The following is a 26,196-nucleotide window of genomic DNA, read 5'->3' on the forward strand; positions in this document are numbered from 1 at the left end:
TCGAAACAAAAAAAAATGTTTTCTGCTGTAAACAAAATTTTTGCCGGCAACAAAAACAAACAGTGATAAACAGTGAGATATATAGAAAATATTCTACAAGTGAATTTATTGTTTGATTATCAGTCGGGAGAAAATTGAGTATTAAAGAAAAAGCAACTGTAAGTATACAAGTTACATTTTTTTTAAAGATATTTGTTTTATAGTCTGTTGTAGATTCTTTTTAGAGACACGTTCACTTTATTCAATTATTGCATCACACATGAGATAAAGATAGGGAATCCCATAATTCTATCGAAAAGTATGAATCAGAACCATCAGAACACAAGGAACAAAACAATGTTTTCATTTGTAATAACATCATACTTTTGGCATTTTATCTAGAAATTTAAATTCTTTTTTGTCTAATAACATTTTCTCGGGTTACTTTTTACATTTAGGTATAGAAACAAATTTTATAATTTTTATTGAAATTAAAGTTTAGTGAACTGAGTGTTTATGAAACTAGTAATTATAGTAACAAAAATGTTATTGAGATATTTATACTAAAAATTAAAAACCGTTTTGTGAAAGTTTATTTAAGTAAAATATTGATTTATTTTAATAATAAATGAAGTTCAATTTAATTTTATACGAATAATTGGAGTGTGGTTTAAATAATGCGTGTATTTAGAGGTTATGTTGTCGAAAGAATTTAAAATATATTTAAAATAACAAATTCGATTGTTATACAATATTAATACTTTAAGAAAACGTTTATAATAATATAATTTTTCAATAACAAAGAAATTTAATATAATAATCATAAAAATAATTGAAAAATAATCTGTGAATATAAAATGAAAAGTGAATGTTAATAACTTTTGGAATTTCTATAGGATAATGGGTTCAATAAGTGACGAAAAAGAGGATTTGATTCCTCGACCGTATCAAATTGATCTCTTTGAAAAAGCAATTGCAGAAAATACGATAATTTATCTTCCCACGGGATCGGGAAAAACATATATTGCGGTTCAAGTTGTTAAAAAATTGAGTGCTGCAATTCAAGGGTAAGAATAAATAATTAAATTGCTTTTTAAAATTTTTAATAATTAAAATTCTTCAAAACAAAAATTCCATTAATTTAAATAAATAAATTAATAATAATTTATTTAATTTTTTATTAATTTAAATTTAATAAAATCCTTCACAAGAATTCAATTATTTTTACCAAAAATACAAAATTTTTTAGAAACTTAATTATTTGAAAAAAATATTTAATAAAATTCAATTATTTTTAGAACAAATAAAATTCTCTAATGCGATATTCAATTATTTTCAAAATTCTATTATTTAAATAAAATTTCTCAAAAGAATTCAATTAGGAATTAAAAAAATTTTCAATAAAATTCTTGACAAGAATTTAATTACCTATAAAAAGACTTTTAATTAAATTTTTCTGAATTTAATTATTTTCATAAATAATCAAATTCTTCACAAGAATTAAATTATTTTTACATAAAATTAAAAATTTTTTTTGCAGAAATTTAATAATTCCAATACAATTGTAATTAAAATCTTGGAAAGAATTAAACTGTTTTTAAAATTAAAAAAAGATTCTCAAAAAAAGGAATTCAATAAATTTAATTTTTGCAGGAATTCAATTATTTTTATAAATAATAAAATTCTTTGTAGGAATTCAATTATTTTCGATACAATATTTTTAATAAAATTTTACGAAAGATTCAATTTTTTAAAAATTTTTATTCAAATTTTTCGAAAGAATTCAATTATTTTTGTAAAATTTCAATAAATCCTTCAAGTTAATTCAATTATTTTCACAAAAAATAAAATTCTTCCCAGGATTTCAATTTTTTTAAAAATTCAATTCCTTTAAAAATGCAATTATTTTATGAATTTTATTTAAATTCTTCGAAAGAATTGAATTATTTTCAAAAAATTTGAAAGAAAATTTTCGAGAAAATTGAATTATTTTCAAAAAATTAAAAAAAAAAAAATTCTTCACAAGAATCCAATTATTTTCAATTGCAATAAAATTTCTTGCTAGAATTTAATTATTTTTGTAAACATTTTAATAAAATTCCTTGAAAGAATTCAATTATTTTCAAAATTTTATTATTTAAATAAAATTTCTCAAAAGAATTCAATTATTTATGCAAAAAATTTCAATTTTTCCGAGGAATTCAATTATTTCCATAAATAATAGAATTCTTTGCAGGATTTTAATTATTTTCACCAAAAAAAAAAAATTAAATCTTTTGTAGAAATTCAACTAATAAAAAAAAATTAAATAACATATTTTGCAAAAATTCAACTAATAAAAAAAAATTAAATAACATATTTTGCAAAAATTCAATTATTTTCAATTTTATTAAAATTTCTTGATAAAATTCAATTATTTTTCAAAATTTTAATAAAATTCGTTGAATGAATTAAATTATTTTCAAAAATTTAAATACTTGAAAAGTGAAATTTTTTTTAAAAATTGTTTTCGAACACATTTTTCGAAAGAATTTAATTATTTTTAATAATTTTGATCGAATTCTTTGGAATTCAATTTTTAGAAATAGTATTTTTAGTATAGTAAGTATATTTTTAGTATATTTTTAGTAATAGTATATTTTAGAAAATATTCAATAAATTATTTTGTTTTTGCATTTGAATTGAATGCAAAATTGAATTTCTCGTAGAAATTTGGAGTAAGAATTGATCTAGAAAAGAATATCAGTTACATTTTTAGAAAATAATTATGAATTGGTGTTTAAAGCTTCTTAATCAAAAATTTTTAGTAATTAATTTAAATAACATATTTGTCTTTTTTTTCATTCCTTTTCAGTAAATATAGCTCTGGAGCGAAACGAACAATTTTCATAGTGAATACAGTTCCACTTGTAACGCAACAATCAACTTATCTCGCCAGACACACTGGTTTAAATGCCAAAGGTTTCAGCGGCGACACCCGGGTCAAACATTGGGACAATAGAAAATGGCTCAGTGAAATCGAAGACACGCCGGTAGACTGTCATTATTTTTTTCACTTAACTCTATCTATTAATTTTACTGTCTTTTTTTCTACTATTATTTATATCATTATTTAGTATTTTTTTCTTTCTTTCTTTCTTTCTTTGTTCATTTATTTATGTATTTATTTATTTACTTAATTATTTACTTATTTATTAGTATATTTATTTATTTAATTCTTTATTTATTTATTTACTTCTTTATTTATTTTTTTCATAATTTACTTTTTTCTTTATTTACTTTTTTCTTCATTTAATTCTTTACTTATTTATTTATTTGTGTATTTATTTACTTTTTTCTGTATTTAATTCTTTACTTAATTATTTACTTATTTATTTGTGTATTTATTTATGTACTTACTTATTTATTTCCTTCTTTATTTATTTACTTTTTTCTTTATTTATTTTTTTCTTTATTTAATTCTTTACTTATTTATTTATTTGTGAATTTATTTATTTATTTGTGTATTTATTTATTTTTCCAGATTTTAGTAATGATAGCGCAGATATTTCTAGATATTGTAAATTGCGGCGCCCTGCCACTCGATCGAGTTAATTTAATTATATTCGACGAGTGCCACAGAGGCGTCAGCGATCATCCGATGAGGCAAATAATGCAGAGATTCGAGAAATGTCCCCAGAACCAACGACCAAGGGTCTTAGGTTTATCGGCTACTCTACTTAATTCCAATGTCGATTTGGATAAAGTTCCAGAGACAATCGAGGTACTTTTTTTTCTTTGCATCAAAATACATTTTCAAATTAAATACGCTCGTGCAAAATAATGCAAATTTATATATATTTTTATTGCCAAAAAAAACTGGAAAATTTGTTTAAAAAAAATTGTAGTCAAGAAATATAAATGATCAAAAATTTATTTATCTCTTATTTTTCAAAAGAAAATTTAAAAGTTTTTTCTGTTTTTTTTTTTCAGTCACTGGAAGTCACTTATAACTCGAAAATAGCGTCAACTGAATCGTTGGCTATTGTCGCTGGTTTCTCGACAAATCCAAGGGAAAATTGTATAAAATACAAGGAGCAAAAGGAATGTGCGAAAGAAGTGGAAGAAATTATAAGCGAAGTGACGAGAATGTTGAAAATAATACTAATACCACAACCCTCGGATATTAATCTTTCAACGTCCGTGTTCAAGCCAAAATCGAGAAGCGAGAAATTAATTAACATTTTAATTGATATTAAGGACAATATATTCAACACAGGTTAGTTATTATTTATTTATTTATTAATAAAAGGCGAAAATACGTGTTTTTATTATTATTACTTATTATTACAATACGTATTACGCCTTTTATTACGAAAAAATAAATAAAAAAAAGCGGTTTTAAGAAAAAGAAAATTTTATTACTTAGGCCTTTTTATTGTAAAATAATTAAAAACGGTTTTAAAAAAAATATATTATTTTATTATTTAAGGATCATTTGGAGGAAGTAAAGCTGTTTTATTACACATGATACAAATAGAGGGAATAAAAAAAGTTGTTTCCGAACCAGTAAGTAAAGAAAAATAGTCTGAATTTTCTTTCTCAAATTAAAAACAATCCTTAATTTTTTAGTTTTTTTTACAGTAGTTACAATTACAATTTTTAGAGATAATCAATTATTTACGCTACTTATAATATTATATTAGTAATTTTTTTTCTTCAGGAAACAATATTCGTCTTGGATTACATTTTCACAAAACTGATGACTCTACGAAAATTTTTTGACATGGAAATGAATGGCTTCTCACTGAGGGATCAAATTTATCAGTATGTCTCTAATATTACTTTTATTAGGATAAATTTATTTTTTATTTATATTTTAAAAAAAGACTATTCACCTAAAGAATCAGGAGAATTATAATGTAAATTTGTCAATTTATTTTAGTTTATTTTTTGTTAATTATCTATTTTCATTTTCAGGGTTGCCACAGATCAGGGAAATCAGGGAAAAGTCAGGGAAAGTAAAATTTTTCAGAAGAATTCAATTATTTAAAAAAAAATTTTGATAAAATTCTAAGCAAACTTCGCAATAATTCAATTATTTTCATAAATAATAACATTTTTTATAAAAATTCAATTATTTTTTTAATACAATTTTAATTGAATTCCTCGAAAAATTTAATTATTCTTGAAAATTTTATTAAAATTTCTCGAGAAAATTCAAATTTGTTGATAAAATTCTTTATGATAATTTAGTTTGGAAAAACATTTATTTATTCAATAAATTATTTATTTGCATTTTTACATTTAAATTTGTATTTAAATAATTGAATTCATGTAGAATTTTCCAATAAAAATTGATTTTCATTTCATTAAAATGAATAGCAGTTAAAATTTGAGATAATAATTGAATATTAAAAGCATTATAGCATGAATTTTTAAAAATACATAATTGATAAAATTCATAATTAAATTCTTTCGAAGAGTTTTAACAAAATTTTTGAAAATAGTGACATTTTTCGAGGAATTTACTTAAAATTGTATTAAAAATAATTGAAATCCCGTGAAGAATTTTATTAATTTATGAAAGTAATTGAATTCTTGCAGTGAATTTTTTCAAATTTTGTTTAAATAATTGAAATAATGTAAAGAATTTCATTATTTATGAAAATAATTGAATTCTTTTGAGAATTTTTATTAAAAAAGTAGATTGTGAAAATTTTTCTAGGAATTTACTTTAAATTGTATTATAAATAATTGAAATCCTCAGAAAAATTTTATAATTTATGAAAATAATGGAATTCTTACAATGAATTTTATCAATTTTTTTTTAAATAATTGAATTCATGTGAAAAATTTTATTACTTGTAAAAATAATTGAATTAATGCAACGAATTTTCTTATATTTTACTTAAATAATTAGTATTCTTTTGAAAACTTGTATTAAAAATATAAATTTTGACAATTTTTGAATTTCAGCGAAGAATTTCATTATTTGTAAAATGTACCTAATTTAATTCTTGCAAAAAATTTTTGAAGATAATTTCATTTTTCGAGAAATTTATTTAAATTTGTCTTAAAAATAATTGAAACCCTGTGAAGAATTTTATTATTTATGAAAATAATTGAATTCTTGCAACGAATTTTATTATAATTTTTTTGTAAATAATTTAATTTTTTTTGAAAAATTTTATGGAAATTAAAAGACTCGGAGTAATTGATATCTTCATGTTTTTTAATAATATTCTTATGAGTTGTTTAATTTTAAAAATGTTTGAATTTGAATGTTTTGAAGAATTTTAATTCCTATGGAAAAATAATAATTAAATATTTATTTAAAAATGTAGTTATTGATGTTTGAGAATAATTTTAAAATTTAAGAAATTCGTAAGTAAATGTAATAGAATGTTTTTTTTTAATTATCTAATAATTTTAAGAGTGAATCAGAATATTCTTTATGGTCAGGGAAAAAGTGAAAATCAGTCAGGAAAAAGTTTGGAAATCAGGGAGAAGTCAGGGAAAAATAAAATTAAATATTTGTGGCAACCCTGATTTTCAATTTTGAATCTTTTTTTTTCATGAAAAGAAAGTTGTGTAATAATTAAAAAATATTCTAATTTGACAGATTCTCATCGGACAAAGTGATAAAATTGATAGCAGTTCTAAAGCAATTTAACACTAAAAAAGATCCTGATCAAAATTTTTGCTGTATTATTTTCGTTCAGCGCCGCTTCACTGCACAAGTTTTGTATCATATCTTGAAGGTTAGTTTCGTTTTATGAGAAATTAAATTTAATTCAATTTAAAAAATTAGTTTTAATTTGAAATTAGTTTTGTAATTTAAAATTGACTTTAATTTGAAATTAGTTTTGTAACTTAAAATTGACTTTAATTTGAAATTAGTTTTGTAACTTAAAATTGACTTTAATTTGAAATTAGTTTCAACTTAAAATTAGTTTTTAAGTAAATTAAACTTAATTTTAATTTGAAATTAGTTTTAATTTGAAATTAGTTTCAATTTTAAACTACTTTTAATTTAAATTTCAAGAGTTTGAATTAAAAAACAAAGTCTAATTTTGAAAAAAAAATTTCTTTTACAGAGTCTTCAAGAATCAGACGAAGAATATAAATTTTTGATGCCGAAATACATGGTGGGAGACAGTAGCGATTCGTTCAAAAATACCAGAGAAAATATGTGTACTGCCAGATGGAATCAGGATGTATTGAAAAGGTAATTTAAAGACGATAAAAATTAAAGAGTGAGTGTAGAAAAAAAGTACCGCAAAATAATTCACTATTGTTAATTTGGTTGTTTGTTGTTGTAAAATTTGTTAATTTAAAAAAAATGTTAATTTTTAATTTTGTTGATTGTCCACAGTTTTCGTGAAGGCGAGACAAATTGCATCGTCGCCACCGACGTAGTGGACGAGGGCGTCGATATTCCCGAATGCACATTAATTGTTCGCTTCGATTTGGCGATGGACTTTCGATCCTACATTCAAAGTAAGGGACGAGCTCGTCATTCGAGAAGTCAATACACAATGCTCGTTCCGTACGGTGACGATACTTTTGAAGCCAGATATGTGCAATTTCAAAAAACCGAAAAATATCTACAGCAAGTGAGTTCAAATTTATCGAAATTAAAAATACCTTTAAATTTATGCTACATAATTGATTTTATAAAATATTTCGTTTTTTTTTCTTTTGACAGTTATTGATTGGACAAACCGATTATCGATCACTGCCGAATGTGAAAGACATTGAAAAAGAATTGTACGTTTATAAAATTGAACCATTCTTGCATAGAAATGCCGAAGGTAAGCCTTGCGCAATAACTGAACAGTCGGCAATTGCTTTGCTAAACAGATACTGCGCGAATTTGTATAAATCGAAATTTGTCAGTTTGACACCAATTTGGACTCTGGAGAAACAACCGAACAAAATATCAGATACCGAGCACTTGTTTCAGGTATTCGTGTTTCTTTTAATTTTATACGTTTTTTTCTTTAAAGAAAACGAAAATTATTATTTTTTCGAAGTTATTACATTATATTAAAATTGAAAATTATTTAATTTCACACTTTTTTAAAAGTTTTTTTTTTAAGGAGAAAATGATTTAATTTTCGTTTTATTAATTATTTAATTCGCTTTTCCTCAGGTGTCACTGACACTGCCGATTGTTTCGCCTCTGAAGGAAACGATTGTCGGCGACTGGATGGAATCGATAGACGATGCAAAGCGATCGGTTGCAATGAAGACGTGCATTAAATTGAAGGAAATTGGGGAATTAAATGACAATTTGAATCCCATTGGTCCAGACGATATTCAGGAGAATGTCAATCATCTTTTTCCAAATTGGATCGAAGAGGAAATTGTTGATAATTGTGTGCCGGGGACGTACGGCAAGAAGAGGAAACATAATTTAATTGTTTGTCTCGTATTTTTAATTTATTTTCATATTCATTATTTATTTATTTTCATTTTTTTTTATATTTATTAATTTTCATATTTATTATTTATTTATTTTCATATTCATTATTTATTTATTTTCATTTTTTTTTATATTTATTAATTTTCATATTTATTATTTATTTATTTTCATATTCATTATTTATTTATTTTCATATTCATTATTTATTTATTTTCATATTTATTATTTACATATTTACTAGAAATAATCAAATAATTTAAATAGATTTCGTATAATATTATTTAATTTAAAAATTTTTAATTAAATTGAATTTTAACAATTTGTTCTGGAAAAAAGTTCTTCTTCTTTTTCAGCACCCAAGGGAACTTTATGGAGCGTTTCCTTGTATAAATAAACCGCTATTTCTTCATGTGTTGAAAATGAGACCAACGTTCGCAGAAACTTTGGATAATCCTGAATTAGGATTTTATAATGTGCTGAAGGAAAGTGCAGGATATGGAATACTGACAACGACTGAGCTTCCAGAAGTAAGAAAACTATTTCATTATTCAAAATAATAAAATAATAATAAAAATAATTTATTATATAATATTAATAAACTATATTTCAGTTAAAATTTTTATTAAATTTTTATTAATCGAAATTTCAATTATTATTCTCACAAGAATTCAATCAATTTCACAAAAAAATTAAATTTTTCTAAAAAATTCTATTATTAAAAAAAAATTAAATTAAATTTTTCACAAAAATTCAATTATTTTTAAAAAATTTTACATTCCTTGATAGAATTGAATTATTTTCATCAAATATCCAAAAAATTTTGCAGAATTTCAATTATTTTGAAAAAATGTTATCAAATTCTTCTCAAGAATTCAATTGTTTTCAATTTCAATAAAATTTCTTGATATAATTCAATTATTTTTAAAAATTTTAATAAAATTTCTTGAGGAAAATAATTGAATTTTTGGCGAAGAATTCGACTAAAATTTTTGAGATAGTAATTCAATTTTTTCGACAAAATTTTCTTAGAATGTTTAAAAATAATTGAATTTCTTCTGAAAAATTTATTCAAATTCTACTGGAATTAATTGAATTTCTCGAAAGAATTTAATTAAAATTATATTGAAAATAATGGAATTATACTAATAAGAATTTTGTTCATTTATGTAAATAATTTAATTACTGCAAAGAATTTTTTCTTTTATTTTGAAAAATAATTTAATTCTTGTAGAATTTTGTCGAAATCCTTGAAAAAATAATTGAATTTTTACGTATAAAATTTTTATTAAAAGTTTTCTAGAAATTCTTTAAATTCTTGCGAAAATTATTATTAAAATTTTTAGAAAATAATTGAATTTTGGAGAAGAATTTTTTTTATTCAAAAAATAATTGAATTCTTCGGAAGAATTTTATCGAAATTTTTATGTAAAATAATTGATTTTTTATGTAAATTTTTATTAAAAGTTTTTTTTAGATAATTTTAGAATTCTTGCAAAGAATTTCAAAATAAATTAATAAAATTCTTCGCAAGAATTCAATATTGTTTTCGTGATTAATAAAATACTTCGAAAGATTTCAATTATTTTCATAAAATAATAAAATTCTTCGCAGAATTCAATTATTTTTAATAGAATTTTAATTGAATTTCTCGAAAAAATTTTTTTTTATATTTAAAAAATTGAATTCCCGTAGAATTTTCTAATGAGAATTGATTAAAAAAAATAAATTTCTAGTTAAAATTTTCGAAAATAATTGAATAGGTATTAAAAGCGTTTATAGTAGAAATTTTTAGAAATAATTCGATTTCAAAGTTTTTTAAATTGTTCTTAAATTAAATATTCCAGATGCCGAATTTTCCGATTTTCATTAAAAATGCAACAGTCGAGGTGCATGTAGAAGTGAATTTTACAAGAATTACTTTAGATAGCGAACAAATCGAGGCATTGAAATATTTTCATGGAATGCTATTTCAAAAAATTCTAAATCTCCTTCATGACTTTATGATTTTCGATGTGAATAATTTGGAAAACAGTTTTGCAATTGTTCCAGGTTTGTTTCTTTTGTTTTCCCTATAGTACATCGCTTTATTAATTGTATTTTTATTTTCTATTCTAAAATTTTCGGTAGATTAAAAAAGAATTAATTACAGTACATGGTTTTTTTTCATGATAGAGAATTAATTAGTTCGTGTTTTTTTTTTCATGATTGAGATTTAATTGTATTTGCTAATAATTTTCAGTGAATGAAAATTTAGAAATCGATTGGAAAATTATCGATTACGGTGTTTCTTTAAAAAATGCCAAACAACAAATTTTCAAAGTTAAATCCATTTCTACAAACATCAGTTTCAACGTGCCAAGGTATTTATCTTTTTTTATTTTTCAAGAACCTAATTTTTTTTTTTAAAGAATTTCTACATTAAATTATTCAAAAATTTAATAAATTTTACAGGGAAAGAATATAAATTTTTTAAATAAACATTTAAATATTATCATACTTTTACGACCATTAAAAAGATTTTAATTTAAAATTCTTTTGAAATTTAATTATTACTTAAAATTCCTGTTATAACATTCGATTATTTTATCCTATATTATAATATTGAATCATTTTTCAAAATTTTATTCTTTTTTAAAAATCAATTCTTATTAGAATTCAACGATAATAATTTAATTGTTTAAATAGAAAATTTGTTGTATAATTTAATTATTTTCCAAATTTTTGGTTACAATTCTTCGAAAAATAAAAAAATATTTTTAAAAATCATTTTTTTAAAGTGAGAAAATATAATTCTTTGAAGTAGGTATAGAATTTATTTTAATATGCAATTTGAGAAAAATTCCTATTTTTTCAATTTTTGAAATTTCAACTATTTTCAAAAAATTTTAATTACTATCTGTTATTTATTATTTTCCAGGGAAAGTAGCAAAAAATCGAAAGACAACATCGATGATGAAGATCATTATCTTTTACCTGAACTTTGTAATGTCACAGAATTCCCAGCATTGTACTGGTTGAAAGCAATAGTTTTACCATCAATTCTTTATCGTATAGGACAAATCTTAATAGCGAATGATCTGAAGATTGAAATGGAGAAAGAGGCAAAAATTGCTGTTCCATTTTTGAGGAAAAAGCCTTTGACTGTAACGGCAATGCAAGTGGATAAACGAAGAAGGGAAATTATAGAAACAGCTTCAGATTCTCCATCAAAAATGGAAGTCTCCGATCTGCAAGAGGAAATTGGATTCTCAAAAATGAACGGTATTAGAATTTTCATTTAATTGTCGATGATATATAAAAAATTTCTCCAAATACTGTTTTCCTTTTTTTTAGTATTTTAATAAAGAAAATACTAAAAAAAAATGAAATGGAAATTAACTATTTCAAGTTTGATTTTTCAATATATTTTTTCTATTTTTCTATTTTTAATTATTAATATTTTTGTTAGACAAACAAAAAAATTTTAATTTTGTACTTTATTATTTATATTTATATTTATTTAATATTTATTATATTATATTAATAATACATTATATTATTTTATAATTATTAACATAATTATATATAATATAATTAATTAATTAATCGAACAATAATATAATAATCGAAATTATAAATTTTGAAATTTTGAATAAAAAATAATAAATTTATAATTTTTTTTTTTAGTTTTCAATATGAATGTGGAATATCCGTGGATAATAGAGAATAATCTTCCAGATATAATTCGCCAGGCGGATGTGGTTCAAATGATACGCATCGAAACGTATTACAATTTTAAGCCAAAGGAGGAAAAAGAAAATATGACAAAAACTGTGGTGAGACAATTTTTTTCACTCTGCGTAAAATACGTCCATTCATAAAAAAGAAAGGAGTTTTGTACGTATTTCCCTTTTTTTAATATTTTCCCCCAGGTGAAACCGAAACAAAATGTGAATTCCACTTCAAGACTAAATATGACACAGCCAGTGATAAAATTGCTAACAAACTCTAAATTCGAGGGTCTGAATAGCGTTATTCTAATGAAGGTAAAATAGAAATTTTTTATTAATTTCGCTTTTCTTTCTTGCGAAGAAAAAATAATTTTATCAGAATATATAAGAATTTAAATATGTATTTTTAATTGAATTAAATTTTGAATTTGAATTTTGAATTTATAAATTTAATAAAAAGAAATTAATTTTTTCAGGCTCTAACGAACAGAACGAGCAACGATATTTTCGATCTTGAACGTATGGAAACACTGGGCGATTCGTATTTGAAATTTGCTGTCTCTTTATTCTTGTACGAAACCTACAAGAATTTCAATGAGGGAAAATTGACCGCTTTGAAGGGGAAATTAATTGGCAATCGAAATTTATACTATTGCGGTCTAAATAGAAGAATACCGGGACGAATAAATGTCGAGGAATTCATTCCAGAGAGTAAATTCGTTGTTCCTGCTTTTACTGTTGAAAGAGAAGTTCAGAAAGTGTTAATTAACAATGAGGTAATTCCAAAATTTAAATAAGAATACTGAATATTAAATTAAATAGGAATAGCAAATAATAATAACAATGGAAATAATTAAATTCTTTTAAGGAATTTTGTTAAAATGTTTAAAAATAATTCAATTCTATGGAGAAAATTCATTAAAATTCTACTGGGAAGTAATTGAATTGATAAGAAGAAGGTTTTTTGAAATTTTTAGAAAATAATTGAATTTCTGAGAAGAATTTTGTTCATTTATGAAAATAATTGAATTACCTCAAAGATTTTTTTTTATTTAGAAAAATAATTGAATTCTATTAAGAAAATTCATTAAAATTTTACTGAAAATAATTGAATTCTTACGAAAAATTTTATTACAATTTTATTGAAAGTAATTGAATTTCGGAGAAGAATTTTTTTTGTTTATGAGAAAGAATTGAATTCTTCCTAAGAATTTTATCGAAATTTTTGAAAAATAATTGATTTTTTACGTAAAATTTTATTGACATTTTTTTAGAAAATTTTTGAATTCTTGCGAAGAATATTAATGAAATTTTTAGAAAATAATTGAAAATTTTCTACGAAATTCAATTACTAAAAAAGAATTTAAAAAAATTCTTCGCAAGAATTCAATTATTTTCAATTTAAATAAAATTTCTTGATAAAATTCAATTATTAAAAAAAATTTTTTTTTAATTTCCTTGAAAGATTTTGATTATTTTCAAAAATAGTGAAATTCTTCGCAAGAATTCAATTATTTTCAATTTTAATAAGATTCCTTGATAAAATTCAATTATTTCAATAAATTTAAAAAAAGTTCCTCGAAAAAATTCAATTATTTTCAAAAATGCTGTTGAAATTCATTTGAAAAAAATCAATTATTTTCGCAATAAATAAAATTCTACGATTTTTCGCAAGAATTCAATTTGTTTTCATAAATAATAAAATTCTTTGAAAATATTCAATTATTTTATCAAATAATGGAATTTGTCGCAGAAATTAAATTATTTAAAAAAAGTTTTATAAAATTCTTCGCAGAATTTCAAGTATTTTCAATATAATTTTAATAGAATTTCTTGAAAAACTTTCAATTATTTTCCATTTCAATAAAATTTCTTGATAAAATTCAATTATTTTAATAAATTTTAATTAAGTCCCTCGAAAGAATTCAATTATTTTCAAAAATGCTGTTGAAATTCATTTGAAAAAAATCAATTATTTTCGCAATAAATAAAATTCTACGATTTTTCGCAAAAATTCAATTATTTTCATAAATAATAAAATTCTTCGAAAAATGCAATTATTTTGAAAAATAATGGAATTTCTCGCAGAAATTTAATTGTTTCAAAAAAGATTGATAAAATTTTTCGCAGAATTTCAATTATTTTCAATATATTTTTAATTGAATTCCTTGAAAAAAAAATTTTTTTTTGTTAAAATAATTGAATTTTCGTAGAACTTTCTAATAAAAATTGATTTAAAAATAAATTTTAGTTAAAATTTTCGAAAATAATTGAATAATTGAATATTAGAAGCGTTTATAGTAAAATAAAAAAATGTATTGAAAATAATTAAAATCCTGTGAAGAATTATAATATAATTTATGAAAATAATCGTTTCGAAGAAAATTAAAATTCTTTCAAAATTCTAATTAAAATTTTGTTGATAATAATTTGAAATCCGGCGTAAAATAATATAATTTGTGAATAGGGATTGAATTGTTTTAAGGAATTTTATTAATATTTTCGAAAATATAATTTTAAATAATAATTTAATAATTTTAAATAATAATAAGAATAATAAATAATAAATAATGAATTAACATTTATCTGAAATTTGTAGATTTCTTCGAATGTATTGCAAGAAGTACATATTCCTGACGAGGAGAAGATCAGCGGCTACATAACTGAATCGACTTTAGACGAGATCAACGAAAGAGTTTTAGAATTTAACGATTCATCAAATAACTGTCCAATGGAACACTTTTTAGGAAGACAAATTGTTGCCGACAAAGTGGTGGCAGACTCTGTGGAATCAATTATCGGCGCTAGTCTTTGCGTGAGTTTAATTAATTATTAATGAATTCTTATTTTTCCTTCTGTTGATAATTGGATTAATTTGAAATTGTCATTTTATTAATAATTGAAACAATTTAATTTAATATATAATTGAAATGTTCAAATTTAATTTAATATATAATTTAAACTAATTATAATGTTAATAAATAAAATTTGTCAGTCCCTAGGCGTGGAGGGCGCGTTAAATATCATCAAATGGTTTCAAATAATTCCAATGTGGTCGAAAATTGAAATGAAGAGCATTCCAATAGCCTCGAGTTCACTTAGTGAAATTGCGGCGGCAAAAGTCAACGAACACATACCCTGGGCATCAATGCTTGAAAAGAAAATTAACTATACATTCAATGATCGTTCATTGCTACTTCAGGTACATTTTTTTTTCGTTTTATCATTATTTATGAAACATAATTATTTAAATCAAAAATCTATAAATTTATTTCGTTTATTTTAATTATATTCTTCTTGTTTTATGAAAATAGGCATTTTCTCATCCTTCATACTCACCAAATGTAATAACTCCCTGTTATCAAAGACTGGAATTTCTTGGCGATGCAGTTTTAGGTAAGAGCAAAAAAATTAGATTTTTGGAAAAAAAATACAATATTATTTATTGAAAGAAGAATTTTTCTTTTAAATAATTTTCTTTTCGGAATATTTTAGATACTTTAATTTCATAATTATTTGAAATTTTGAAAAAAAAAATTGTTTGTTGATAACTTTATTGAAATAAGAATTTTGCTCTTTGAGAATAATTTTTTTCGATTTTAGAAAATTTTGAGATTTTCTATTTGGAATTTTGAAAAAAGAAAGATAACTTTTATAAAAAAAAAGTGTTTTGCATTGTGTTTAGTTGATAAAATTCTGTTTTAAATATTAAACGCCTTTTTTTTAAATTAAGAAAATAATTAATTGAGTTTTGATTTTTTTTCAAGATTTTCTCATTACTTTGTATATTTACGAATCTTGCGAGAAATTGACTCCTGGCGATATTACGGATTTGCGATCAGCTTTAGTGAACAATATAACTTTTGCCTGTATTTCGGTCAAGTACGGACTGCACACTTCGCTATTGGCCTATGTGCCCAGTTTACATGAGACGATAAATAGATTCGTCAATTTTCAAGAGGAAAAAAATCACGCCGTTGATGTTGAGGTGAAAATTATTATATTTACTGCAAATACAATTTAATCATTTATTAGAATTATTAAAACTTTTTTTTCTTAACAGACAATTTTAATGAGAATAATGATAATATTTTCTTCTTGTTATGACCGTTTTTTTAATTATTTCGTAATAAAAAGGTTTTTATTAGACTTCTTCTTATTCAGGCCTTTTTATTACAAAATAATAGTAATAATACCTAATGAAAATAATAATAATAATAAAAATTCATCAAAATTAATAATAAAATAAATAATGAAGGTAATGAATCTATAATTATTTTATAACTGCTTTTTTTCTATTTTTCAGTTACTTTGGATTCTAATGGAAGAAAACGAGTGCAATTTGGCTGAACATGTCGACGGGCCGAAAGTATTGGGAGACATTTTCGAGTCATTAATTGGCGCTATTTATATTGATTCCGGCAAAGATTTGAAGAAAGTCTGGCAAATAGTGTTTAAAATGATGCAACAGCATTTTGGTAAATTTTATTTTTTATTTACAAAAAAAAAAACAATTATTTTGTTATTTTTCAGAGTTTTGATAATTTTTTATAATTTCTATTTTTTACTTATTTCAAAATATTTTTTAATTTCTAAATTAATAATTGAATTTAATTAAATAAATCAAATTTAAATTTACAGTAAATTTAATTAAATTTTACTTTACATCAAATTAAATTAAATTTTAATTAAAATGTAATTAAATCCAATTTTTTTTTGTTTTTTCTGTTTACAGAAGTATTTTGTGCAGATGTGCCTAAACAACCGATAAGAGTTATTTTCGAGGTGGGGGTTAAACCAAAATTTTTGTAAGTATATATTACACGTTTTGATTCAGTATAATTTAAAGTTTAGAATTTAATTTAAAGTTGATTTGAGTTTTATTTTATATTTTATATGAAATAAAAGATTTAAAGTTAATTTCTTCTTGTAAATTAGAATTTTTATCGAAAAAAAGGAAAATAAAATTAATATAATTATTATATAAAATAATAAAAATAATATTTAAATTAATTAAATTTTAAAATAATATTTTTGTTTTGTTTTAAGGAAATCGTCAGTAATTGAATCAACTGGTCAAATAATGGTACCTTTGGAAATTATTGTCGAGGGGGAGACGAAATTATTTCACGGATTTGGCGCCAATAAGAAACAAGCCAAATCCGCGGCGGCGAAACAGGCGTTAAAATATTGTCACTCTAAAAAGTAAGTGTCATAAAATAGTCTCTATATTTATTTATTTTGTTTATTTATTGTCTGTTTATTTATTTACTAGCTGTCGTACCCGTCTTCGACGGGTTTTAGTTTCTGCCAATACATTTAACAGTGTTTCTATATCAATCTGATGGAAAATCAGGAAATAGCCGGGAATTTAATTTAACCGGAAAAAAAAATAATTAGTTACCATTAGCTGTTTCGGTAGGAAAATATTACTATTTGAATAGTCTCCACCTTTTAGCAAAAAATCAACAATTATTAAAAATTATCAAAAATTCGAAAAAACCGAATTTCTTAAAATTCAACATTGTATCTCCTCTTTTATGGCATTTAGCTTCAATATTTTTGTGCTATAGGAAAATACTTTGCTCATTTTATTTTCTACGCCCCTGGGTAAAGAATCTGAAATTTTCAAAAATATTCAAAAATTCGAAATACCGAATTTCTTAAAATTCAACATTTTTTCTTCTTTTTTGTGCCATTTAGCTTCAATATTTTTGTGCTTTTGGAAAATACTTTGCTCATTTGATTTTCTCCGCCCTTTGGTAAAGAATCTGAAATTTTCAAAAATATTCAAAAATTCGAAAAACCGAATTTCTTAAAATTCAACATTTTTTCTTCTCTTTTATGGCAATTAGCTTCAATATTTTTGTGCTTTCGGAAAATACTTTGCTCATTTTATTTTCTCAGCCCTTTGGTACAGAATCTGAAATTTTCAAAAATATTCAAAAATTCGAAAAACCGAATTTCTTAAAATTCAACATTTTTTCTTCTCTTTTATGGCAATTAGCTTCAATATTTTTGTGCTCTTGGAAAATACTTTGCTTAATTAAAAATCACCAAACCTTTGGTTAAAAATCTAAAATTTTTAAAAATATTCAAAAATTCGGAAAACCGAATTTCTTAAAATTCAACATTTTTTCTTCTTTTTTGTGCCATTTAGCTTCAATATTTTTGTGCTTTTGGAAAATACTTTGCTTAATTAACAATCTCCGCCCTTTGGTAAAGAATCTGAAATTTTTAAAAATATTCAAAAATTCGAAAATCCGAATTTTTTAAAATTCAACATTTTTTCTTCTCTTTTATGGCAATTAGCTTCAATATTTTTGTGCTCTTGGAAAATACTTTGCTTAATTAAAAATCTCCAACCTTTGGTAAAAAATCTAAAATTTTTAAAAATTATCAAAAATTCGAAAAACCGAATTTCTTAAAATTCAACATTTTTTCTTCTTTTTTGTGCCATTTAGCTTCAATATTTTTGTGCTTTTGGAAAATACTTTGCTCATTTGATTTTCTCCGCCCTTTGGTAAAGAATCTGAAATTTTCAAAAATATTCAAAAATTCGAAAAACCGAATTTCTTAAAATTCAACATTTTTTCTTCTCTTTTATGGCAATTAGCTTCAATATTTTTGTGCTTTCGGAAAATACTTTGCTCATTTTATTTTCTCCGCCCTTTGGTACAGAATCTGAAATTTTCAAAAATATTCAAAAATTCGAAAAACCGAATTTCTTAAAATTCAACATTTTTTCTTCTCTTTTATGGCAATTAGCTTCAATATTTTTGTGCTCTTGGAAAATACTTTGCTTAATTAAAAATCACCAAACCTTTGGTTAAAAATCTAAAATTTTTAAAAATATTCAAAAATTCGGAAAACCGAATTTCTTAAAATTCAACATTTTTTCTTCTTTTTTGTGCCATTTAGCTTCAATATTTTTGTGCTTTTGGAAAATACTTTGCTCATTTGATTTTCTCCGCCCTTTGGTAAAGAATCTGAAATTTTCAAAAATATTCAAAAATTCGAAAAACCGAATTTCTTAAAATTCAACATTTTTTCTTCTCTTTTATGGCAATTAGCTTCAATATTTTTGTGCTTTCGGAAAATACTTTGCTCATTTTATTTTCTCCGCCCTTTGGTACAGAATCTGAAATTTTCAAAAATATTCAAAAATTCGAAAAACCGAATTTCTTAAAATTCAACATTTTTTCTTCTCTTTTATGGCAATTAGCTTCAATATTTTTGTGCTCTTGGAAAATACTTTGCTTAATTAAAAATCACCAAACCTTTGGTTAAAAATCTAAAATTTTTAAAAATATTCAAAAATTCGAAAATCCGAATTTCTTAAAATTCAACATTTTTTCTTCTCTTTTATGGCAATTCGCTTCAATATTTTTGTGCTTTTGGAAAATACTTTGCGCATTTTATTTTCTCCGCTTTTTGGTACAGTATCTGAAATTTTCAAAAATATTCAAAAATTCGAAAAACCGAATTTCTTAAAATTCAACATTTTTTCTTCTCTTTTATGGCAATTAGCTTCAATATTTTTGTGCTCTTGGAAAATACTTTGCTTAATTAAAAATCTCCAACCTTTGGTAAAAAATCTAAAATTTTTAAAAATTATCAAAAATTCGAAAAACCGAATTTCTTAAAATTCAACATTTTTTCTTCTTTTTTGTGCCATTTAGCTTCAATATTTTTGTGCTTTTGGAAAATACTTTGCTCATTTTATTTTCTCCGCCCTTTGGTAAAGAATCTGAAATTTTCAAAAATATTCAAAAATTCGAAAATCCGAATTTCTTAAAATTCAACATTTTTTCTTCTCTTTTATGGCAATTCGCTTCAATATTTTTGTGCTTTTGGAAAATACTTTGCTCATTTTATTTTCTCCGCCCTTTGGTAAAGAATCTGAAATTTTCAAAAATATTCAAAAATTCGAACAACCGAATTTCTTAAAATTCAACATTTTTTCTTCTTTTTTGTGCCATTTAGCTTCAATATTTTTGTGCTTTTGGAAAATACTTTGCTTAATTAACAATCTCCGCCCTTTGGTAAAGAATCTGAAATTTTTAAAAATATTCAAAAATTCTAAAATCCGAATTTTTTAAAATTCAACATTTTTTCTTCTCTTTTATGGCAATTAGCTTCAATATTTTTGTGCTCTTGGAAAATACTTTGCTTAATTAAAAATCTCCAACCTTTGGTAAAAAATCTAAAATTTTTAAAAATTATCAAAAATTCGAAAAACCGAATTTCTTAAAATTCAACATTTTTTCTTCTTTTTTGTGCCATTTAGCTTCAATATTTTTGTGCTTTTGGAAAATACTTTGCTTATTTTATTTTCTCCGCCCTTTGGTAAAGAATCTGAAATTTTCAAAAATATTCAAAAATTCGAAAATCCGAATTTTTTAAAATTCAACATTTTTTCTTCTCTTTTATGGCAATTAGCTTCAATATTTTTGTGCTCTTGGAAAATACTTTGCTTAATTAAAAATCTCCAACCTTTGGTAAAAAATCTAAAATTTTTAAAAATTATCAAAAATTCGAAAAACCGAATTTCTTAAAATTCAACATTTTTTCTTCTTTTTTGTGCCATTTAGCTTCAATATTTTTGTGCTTTTGGAAAATACTTTGCTCATTTTATTTTCTCCGCCCTTTGGTACAGAATCTGAAATTTTCAAAAATATTCAAAAATTCGAACAACCGAATTTCTTAAAATTCAACATTTTTTCTTCTTTTTTGTGCCATTTAGCTTCAATATTTTTGTGCTTTTGGAAAATACTTTGCTTAATTAACAATCTCCGCCCTTTGGTAAAGAATCTGAAATTTTTAAAAATATTCAAAAATTCGAAAATCCGAATTTTTTAAAATTCAACATTTTTTCTTCTCTTTTATGGCAATTAGCTTCAATATTTTTGTGCTCTTGGAAAATACTTTGCTTAATTAAAAATCTCCAACCTTTGGTAAAAAATCTAAAATTTTTAAAAATTATCAAAAATTCGAAAAACCGAATTTCTTAAAATTCAACATTTTTTCTTCTTTTTTGTGCCATTTAGCTTTAATATTTTTGTGCTTTTGGAAAATACTTTGCTCATTTTATTTTCTCCGCCCTTTGGTAAAGAATCTGAAATTTTCAAAAATATTCAAAAATTCGAAAATCCGAATTTCTTAAAATTCAACATTTTTTCTTCTCTTTTATGGCAATTCGCTTCAATATTTTTGTGCTTTTGGAAAATACTTTGCGCATTTTATTTTCTCCGCCCTTTGGTACAGAATCTGAAATTTTCAAAAATATTCAAAAATTCGAAAAACCGAATTTCTTAAAATTCAACATTTTTTCTTCTCTTTTATGGCAATTAGCTTCAATATTTTTGTGCTCTTGGAAAATACTTTGCTTAATTAAAAATCTCCAACCTTTGGTAAAAAATCTAAAATTTTTAAAAATATTCAAAAATTCGAAATACCGAATTTCTTAAAATTCAACATTTTTTCTTTTCTTTTATGGCATTTAGCTTCAATATTTTTGTGCTTTTGGAAAATACTTTGCTCATTTTATTTTCTCCGCCCTTTGGTAAAGAATCTGAAATTTTCAAAAATATTCAAAAATTCGAACAACCGAATTTCTTAAAATTCAACATTTTTTCTTCTTTTTTGTGCCATTTAGCTTCAATATTTTTGTGCTTTTGGAAAATACTTTGCTTAATTAACAATCTCCGCCCTTTGGTAAAGAATCTGAAATTTTTAAAAATATTCAAAAATTCGAAAATCCGAATTTTTTAAAATTCAACATTTTTTCTTCTCTTTTATGGCAATTAGCTTCAATATTTTTGTGCTCTTGGAAAATACTTTGCTTAATTAAAAATCTCCAACCTTTGGTAAAAAATCTAAAATTTTTAAAAATTATCAAAAATTCGAAAAACCGAATTTCTTAAAATTCAACATTTTTTCTTCTTTTTTGTGCCATTTAGCTTCAATATTTTTGTGCTTTTGGAAAATACTTTGCTTATTTTATTTTCTCCGCCCTTTGGTAAAGAATCTGAAATTTTCAAAAATATTCAAAAATTCGAAAATCCGAATTTTTTAAAATTCAACATTTTTTCTTCTCTTTTATGGCAATTAGCTTCAATATTTTTGTGCTCTTGGAAAATACTTTGCTTAATTAAAAATCTCCAACCTTTGGTAAAAAATCTAAAATTTTTAAAAATTATCAAAAATTCGAAAAACCGAATTTCTTAAAATTCAACATTTTTTCTTCTTTTTTGTGCCATTTAGCTTCAATATTTTTGTGCTTTTGGAAAATACTTTGCTCATTTTATTTTCTCCGCCCTTTGGTACAGAATCTGAAATTTTCAAAAATATTCAAAAATTCGAACAACCGAATTTCTTAAAATTCAACATTTTTTCTTCTTTTTTGTGCCATTTAGCTTCAATATTTTTGTGCTTTTGGAAAATACTTTGCTTAATTAACAATCTCCGCCCTTTGGTAAAGAATCTGAAATTTTTAAAAATATTCAAAAATTCGAAAATCCGAATTTTTTAAAATTCAACATTTTTTCTTCTCTTTTATGGCAATTAGCTTCAATATTTTTGTGCTCTTGGAAAATACTTTGCTTAATTAAAAATCTCCAACCTTTGGTAAAAAATCTAAAATTTTTAAAAATTATCAAAAATTCGAAAAACCGAATTTCTTAAAATTCAACATTTTTTCTTCTTTTTTGTGCCATTTAGCTTTAATATTTTTGTGCTTTTGGAAAATACTTTGCTCATTTTATTTTCTCCGCCCTTTGGTAAAGAATCTGAAATTTTCAAAAATATTCAAAAATTCGAAAATCCGAATTTCTTAAAATTCAACATTTTTTCTTCTCTTTTATGGCAATTCGCTTCAATATTTTTGTGCTTTTGGAAAATACTTTGCGCATTTTATTTTCTCCGCCCTTTGGTACAGAATCTGAAATTTTCAAAAATATTCAAAAATTCGAAAAACCGAATTTCTTAAAATTCAACATTTTTTCTTCTCTTTTATGGCAATTAGCTTCAATATTTTTGTGCTCTTGGAAAATACTTTGCTTAATTAAAAATCTCCAACCTTTGGTAAAAAATCTAAAATTTTTAAAAATATTCAAAAATTCGAAATACCGAATTTCTTAAAATTCAACATTTTTTCTTTTCTTTTATGGCATTTAGCTTCAATATTTTTGTGCTTTTGGAAAATACTTTGCTCATTTTATTTTCTCCGCCCTTTGGTAAAGAATCTGAAATTTTCAAAAATATTCAAAAATTCGAACAACCGAATTTCTTAAAATTCAACATTTTTTCTTCTTTTTTGTGCCATTTAGCTTCAATATTTTTGTGCTTTTGGAAAATACTTTGCTTAATTAACAATCTCCGCCCTTTGGTAAAGAATCTGAAATTTTTAAAAATATTCAAAAATTCGAAAATCCGAATTTTTTAAAATTCAACATTTTTTCTTCTCTTTTATGGCAATTAGCTTCAATATTTTTGTGCTCTTGGAAAATACTTTGCTTAATTAAAAATCTCCAACCTTTGGTAAAAAATCTAAAATTTTTAAAAATTATCAAAAATTCGAAAAACCGAATTTCTTAAAATTCAACATTTTTTCTTCTTTTTTGTGCCATTTAGCTTCAATATTTTTGTGCTTTTGGAAAATACTTTGCTTATTTTATTTTCTCCGCCCTTTGGTAAAGAATCTGAAATTTTCAAAAATATTCAAAAATTCGAAAATCCGAATTTTTTAAAATTCAACATTTTTTCTTCTCTTTTATGGCAATTAGCTTCAATATTTTTGTGCTCTTGGAAAATACTTTGCTTAATTAAAAATCTCCAACCTTTGGTAAAAAATCTAAAATTTTTAAAAATTATCAAAAATTCGAAAAACCGAATTTCTTAAAATTCAACATTTTTTCTTCTTTTTTGTGCCATTTAGCTTCAATATTTTTGTGCTTTTGGAAAATACTTTGCTCATTTTATTTTCTCCGCCCTTTGGTACAGAATCTGAAATTTTCAAAAATATTCAAAAATTCGAACAACCGAATTTCTTAAAATTCAACATTTTTTCTTCTTTTTTGTGCCATTTAGCTTCAATATTTTTGTGCTTTTGGAAAATACTTTGCTTAATTAACAATCTCCGCCCTTTGGTAAAGAATCTGAAATTTTTAAAAATATTCAAAAATTCGAAAATCCGAATTTTTTAAAATTCAACATTTTTTCTTCTCTTTTATGGCAATTAGCTTCAATATTTTTGTGCTCTTGGAAAATACTTTGCTTAATTAAAAATCTCCAACCTTTGGTGAAAAATCTAAAATTTTTAAAAATTATCAAAAATTCGAAAAACCGAATTTCTTAAAATTCAACATTTTTTCTTCTTTTTTGTGCCATTTAGCTTTAATATTTTTGTGCTTTTGGAAAATACTTTGCTCATTTTATTTTCTCCGCCCTTTGGTAAAGAATCTGAAATTTTCAAAAATATTCAAAAATTCGAAAATCCGAATTTCTTAAAATTCAACATTTTTTCTTCTCTTTTATGGCAATTCGCTTCAATATTTTTGTGCTTTTGGAAAATACTTTGCGCATTTTATTTTCTCCGCCCTTTGGTACAGAATCTGAAATTTTCAAAAATATTCAAAAATTCGAAAAACCGAATTTCTTAAAATTCAACATTTTTTCTTCTCTTTTATGGCAATTAGCTTCAATATTTTTGTGCTCTTGGAAAATACTTTGCTTAATTAAAAATCTCCAACCTTTGGTAAAAAATCTAAAATTTTTAAAAATATTCAAAAATTCGAAATACCGAATTTCTTAAAATTCAACATTTTTTCTTTTCTTTTATGGCATTTAGCTTCAATATTTTTGGGCTCTTTAAATTTTTTTTTGTAATTTATAAATTTATATAATATAAAAAAATTATTATTTTTGACGAAAACAAATATTTCATTCGGTTCAAAGTTAATTATAGATTGACGCTGATTAATTATTAATGTATAATTAGGAAAATATTATATTTATAATAATAGTTTATTAATTAATATATTATTTAATTTATATTTTTTATTTGATTTATTTTTATTTATTTATATTATTTGCAATATCGATAATTAGTGTGAATTCGATTTTCTCCTGAATAATAATTTTAAACTTTACTTTTAAAAAACAATGAATTTTATTAATGCATATTTTGTGCTTTTATTTTTTATAGAAAGGCGAAGGAAAGTGACTCAGCCTTTGATCAATTCTGCTAATGTTGTTGAAATACTTAGAGAAAAGACTTACAAATTTTTATTATTGTTAAAATTACAAAATATTTTTATTTCTATTTTTTTATAAGAAATTTTTTTTATTAGAAATATGTTTATAAATATATTGATTTTTATAGAAATTTAAGAATTTTGTGATTATCATCAAATGTACAGTATTATGTGATTTTTTTTTATTTGTTAATAATAATTATATGTAATCTTTTTAATAAAAGGTAAAAAAAAAAATAAAATTATGAATTATAAAATTAATTAAAATTTAAGTAAAATTATAAATAAAATTTAATTAGAATTTGAATTAAAATAAAATTTAATTCAAATTTGAATTAAAATAAAATAAAATTTAATTAAAATTAAAATTATTAACATAAAATAAAATTTAATTAAAATTAGAATTAGAATTAAATTAAAATTAAATCCAATTTAATTAAAATCGGAATTAAATTAAAATAAAAACTACCTAATTAAATAAGAATTAGAAAAAAAAAATTGAAAAATTAGAATTTAGAAAAATTCATTAGGAAAAAATTACATAAGTAATTAAGATAATTTATACTAGGATAAATTTTTGAATAATTCAGATAATTTATTTTAAAGTTAGTAATATTTTTTATTGAAATAATTGAATAAAAATAATAGAGAATTTAAAGTTAAATTTAAAAAAATTCCTATTCCCGCCATTTGGAATATTTATCGATACATGAAGGTGTGTTCACAACAATTGACACGGCAATAGTTGCCAGGGTTGAGCAGCTGCGGTGCTTAAGTATCTAGGGACATAACCTTTACAACTAGAAAATTCCCTATAGGATTGACATATGCGACTTGAAGG

General features: G+C 22.8%; 1 protein-coding gene across 3 annotated transcripts; it reads left to right on the plus strand.

The window, feature by feature from the left end:
- The first annotated feature begins 4 nt into the window (after positions 1–4).
- LOC122512643 (endoribonuclease Dicer-like) lies at positions 5–25,560 on the plus strand. 3 transcript variants are annotated; one of them, XM_043628591.1, is made up of 27 exons: positions 5–158; positions 876–1,046; positions 2,834–3,011; positions 3,503–3,742; positions 3,952–4,237; positions 4,451–4,527; positions 4,682–4,785; positions 6,584–6,722; positions 7,059–7,189; positions 7,337–7,577; positions 7,670–7,927; positions 8,117–8,386; positions 8,743–8,916; positions 10,234–10,438; positions 10,629–10,749; positions 11,307–11,650; positions 12,107–12,204; positions 12,301–12,414; positions 12,576–12,875; positions 14,699–14,914; positions 15,095–15,301; positions 15,414–15,495; positions 15,867–16,087; positions 16,406–16,577; positions 16,835–16,907; positions 17,149–17,304; positions 25,307–25,560. In XM_043628591.1, exons 2-27 carry the CDS (start codon positions 880–882, stop codon positions 25,347–25,349), a joined length of 4,617 nt encoding a protein of 1,538 aa, XP_043484526.1. In that variant the 5' UTR covers positions 5–158; positions 876–879; the 3' UTR covers positions 25,350–25,560. The 3 variants fall into 3 exon arrangements, with proteins under 3 accessions (XP_043484526.1, XP_043484524.1, XP_043484525.1); XM_043628589.1 differs by having other exon boundaries at positions 12,056–12,204; positions 25,307–25,556; XM_043628590.1 differs by lacking the exon at positions 5–158 and adding an exon at positions 291–437 and having other exon boundaries at positions 12,056–12,204; positions 25,307–25,557.
- The last annotated feature ends 636 nt before the right edge of the window (positions 25,561–26,196 follow it).

The sequence above is a fragment of the Leptopilina heterotoma genome, unplaced genomic scaffold (assembly GCF_015476425.1).
Source record: "Leptopilina heterotoma isolate Lh14 unplaced genomic scaffold, ASM1547642v1 Lhet_123, whole genome shotgun sequence".
Classification (NCBI taxonomy): domain Eukaryota; kingdom Metazoa; phylum Arthropoda; class Insecta; order Hymenoptera; family Figitidae; genus Leptopilina; species Leptopilina heterotoma.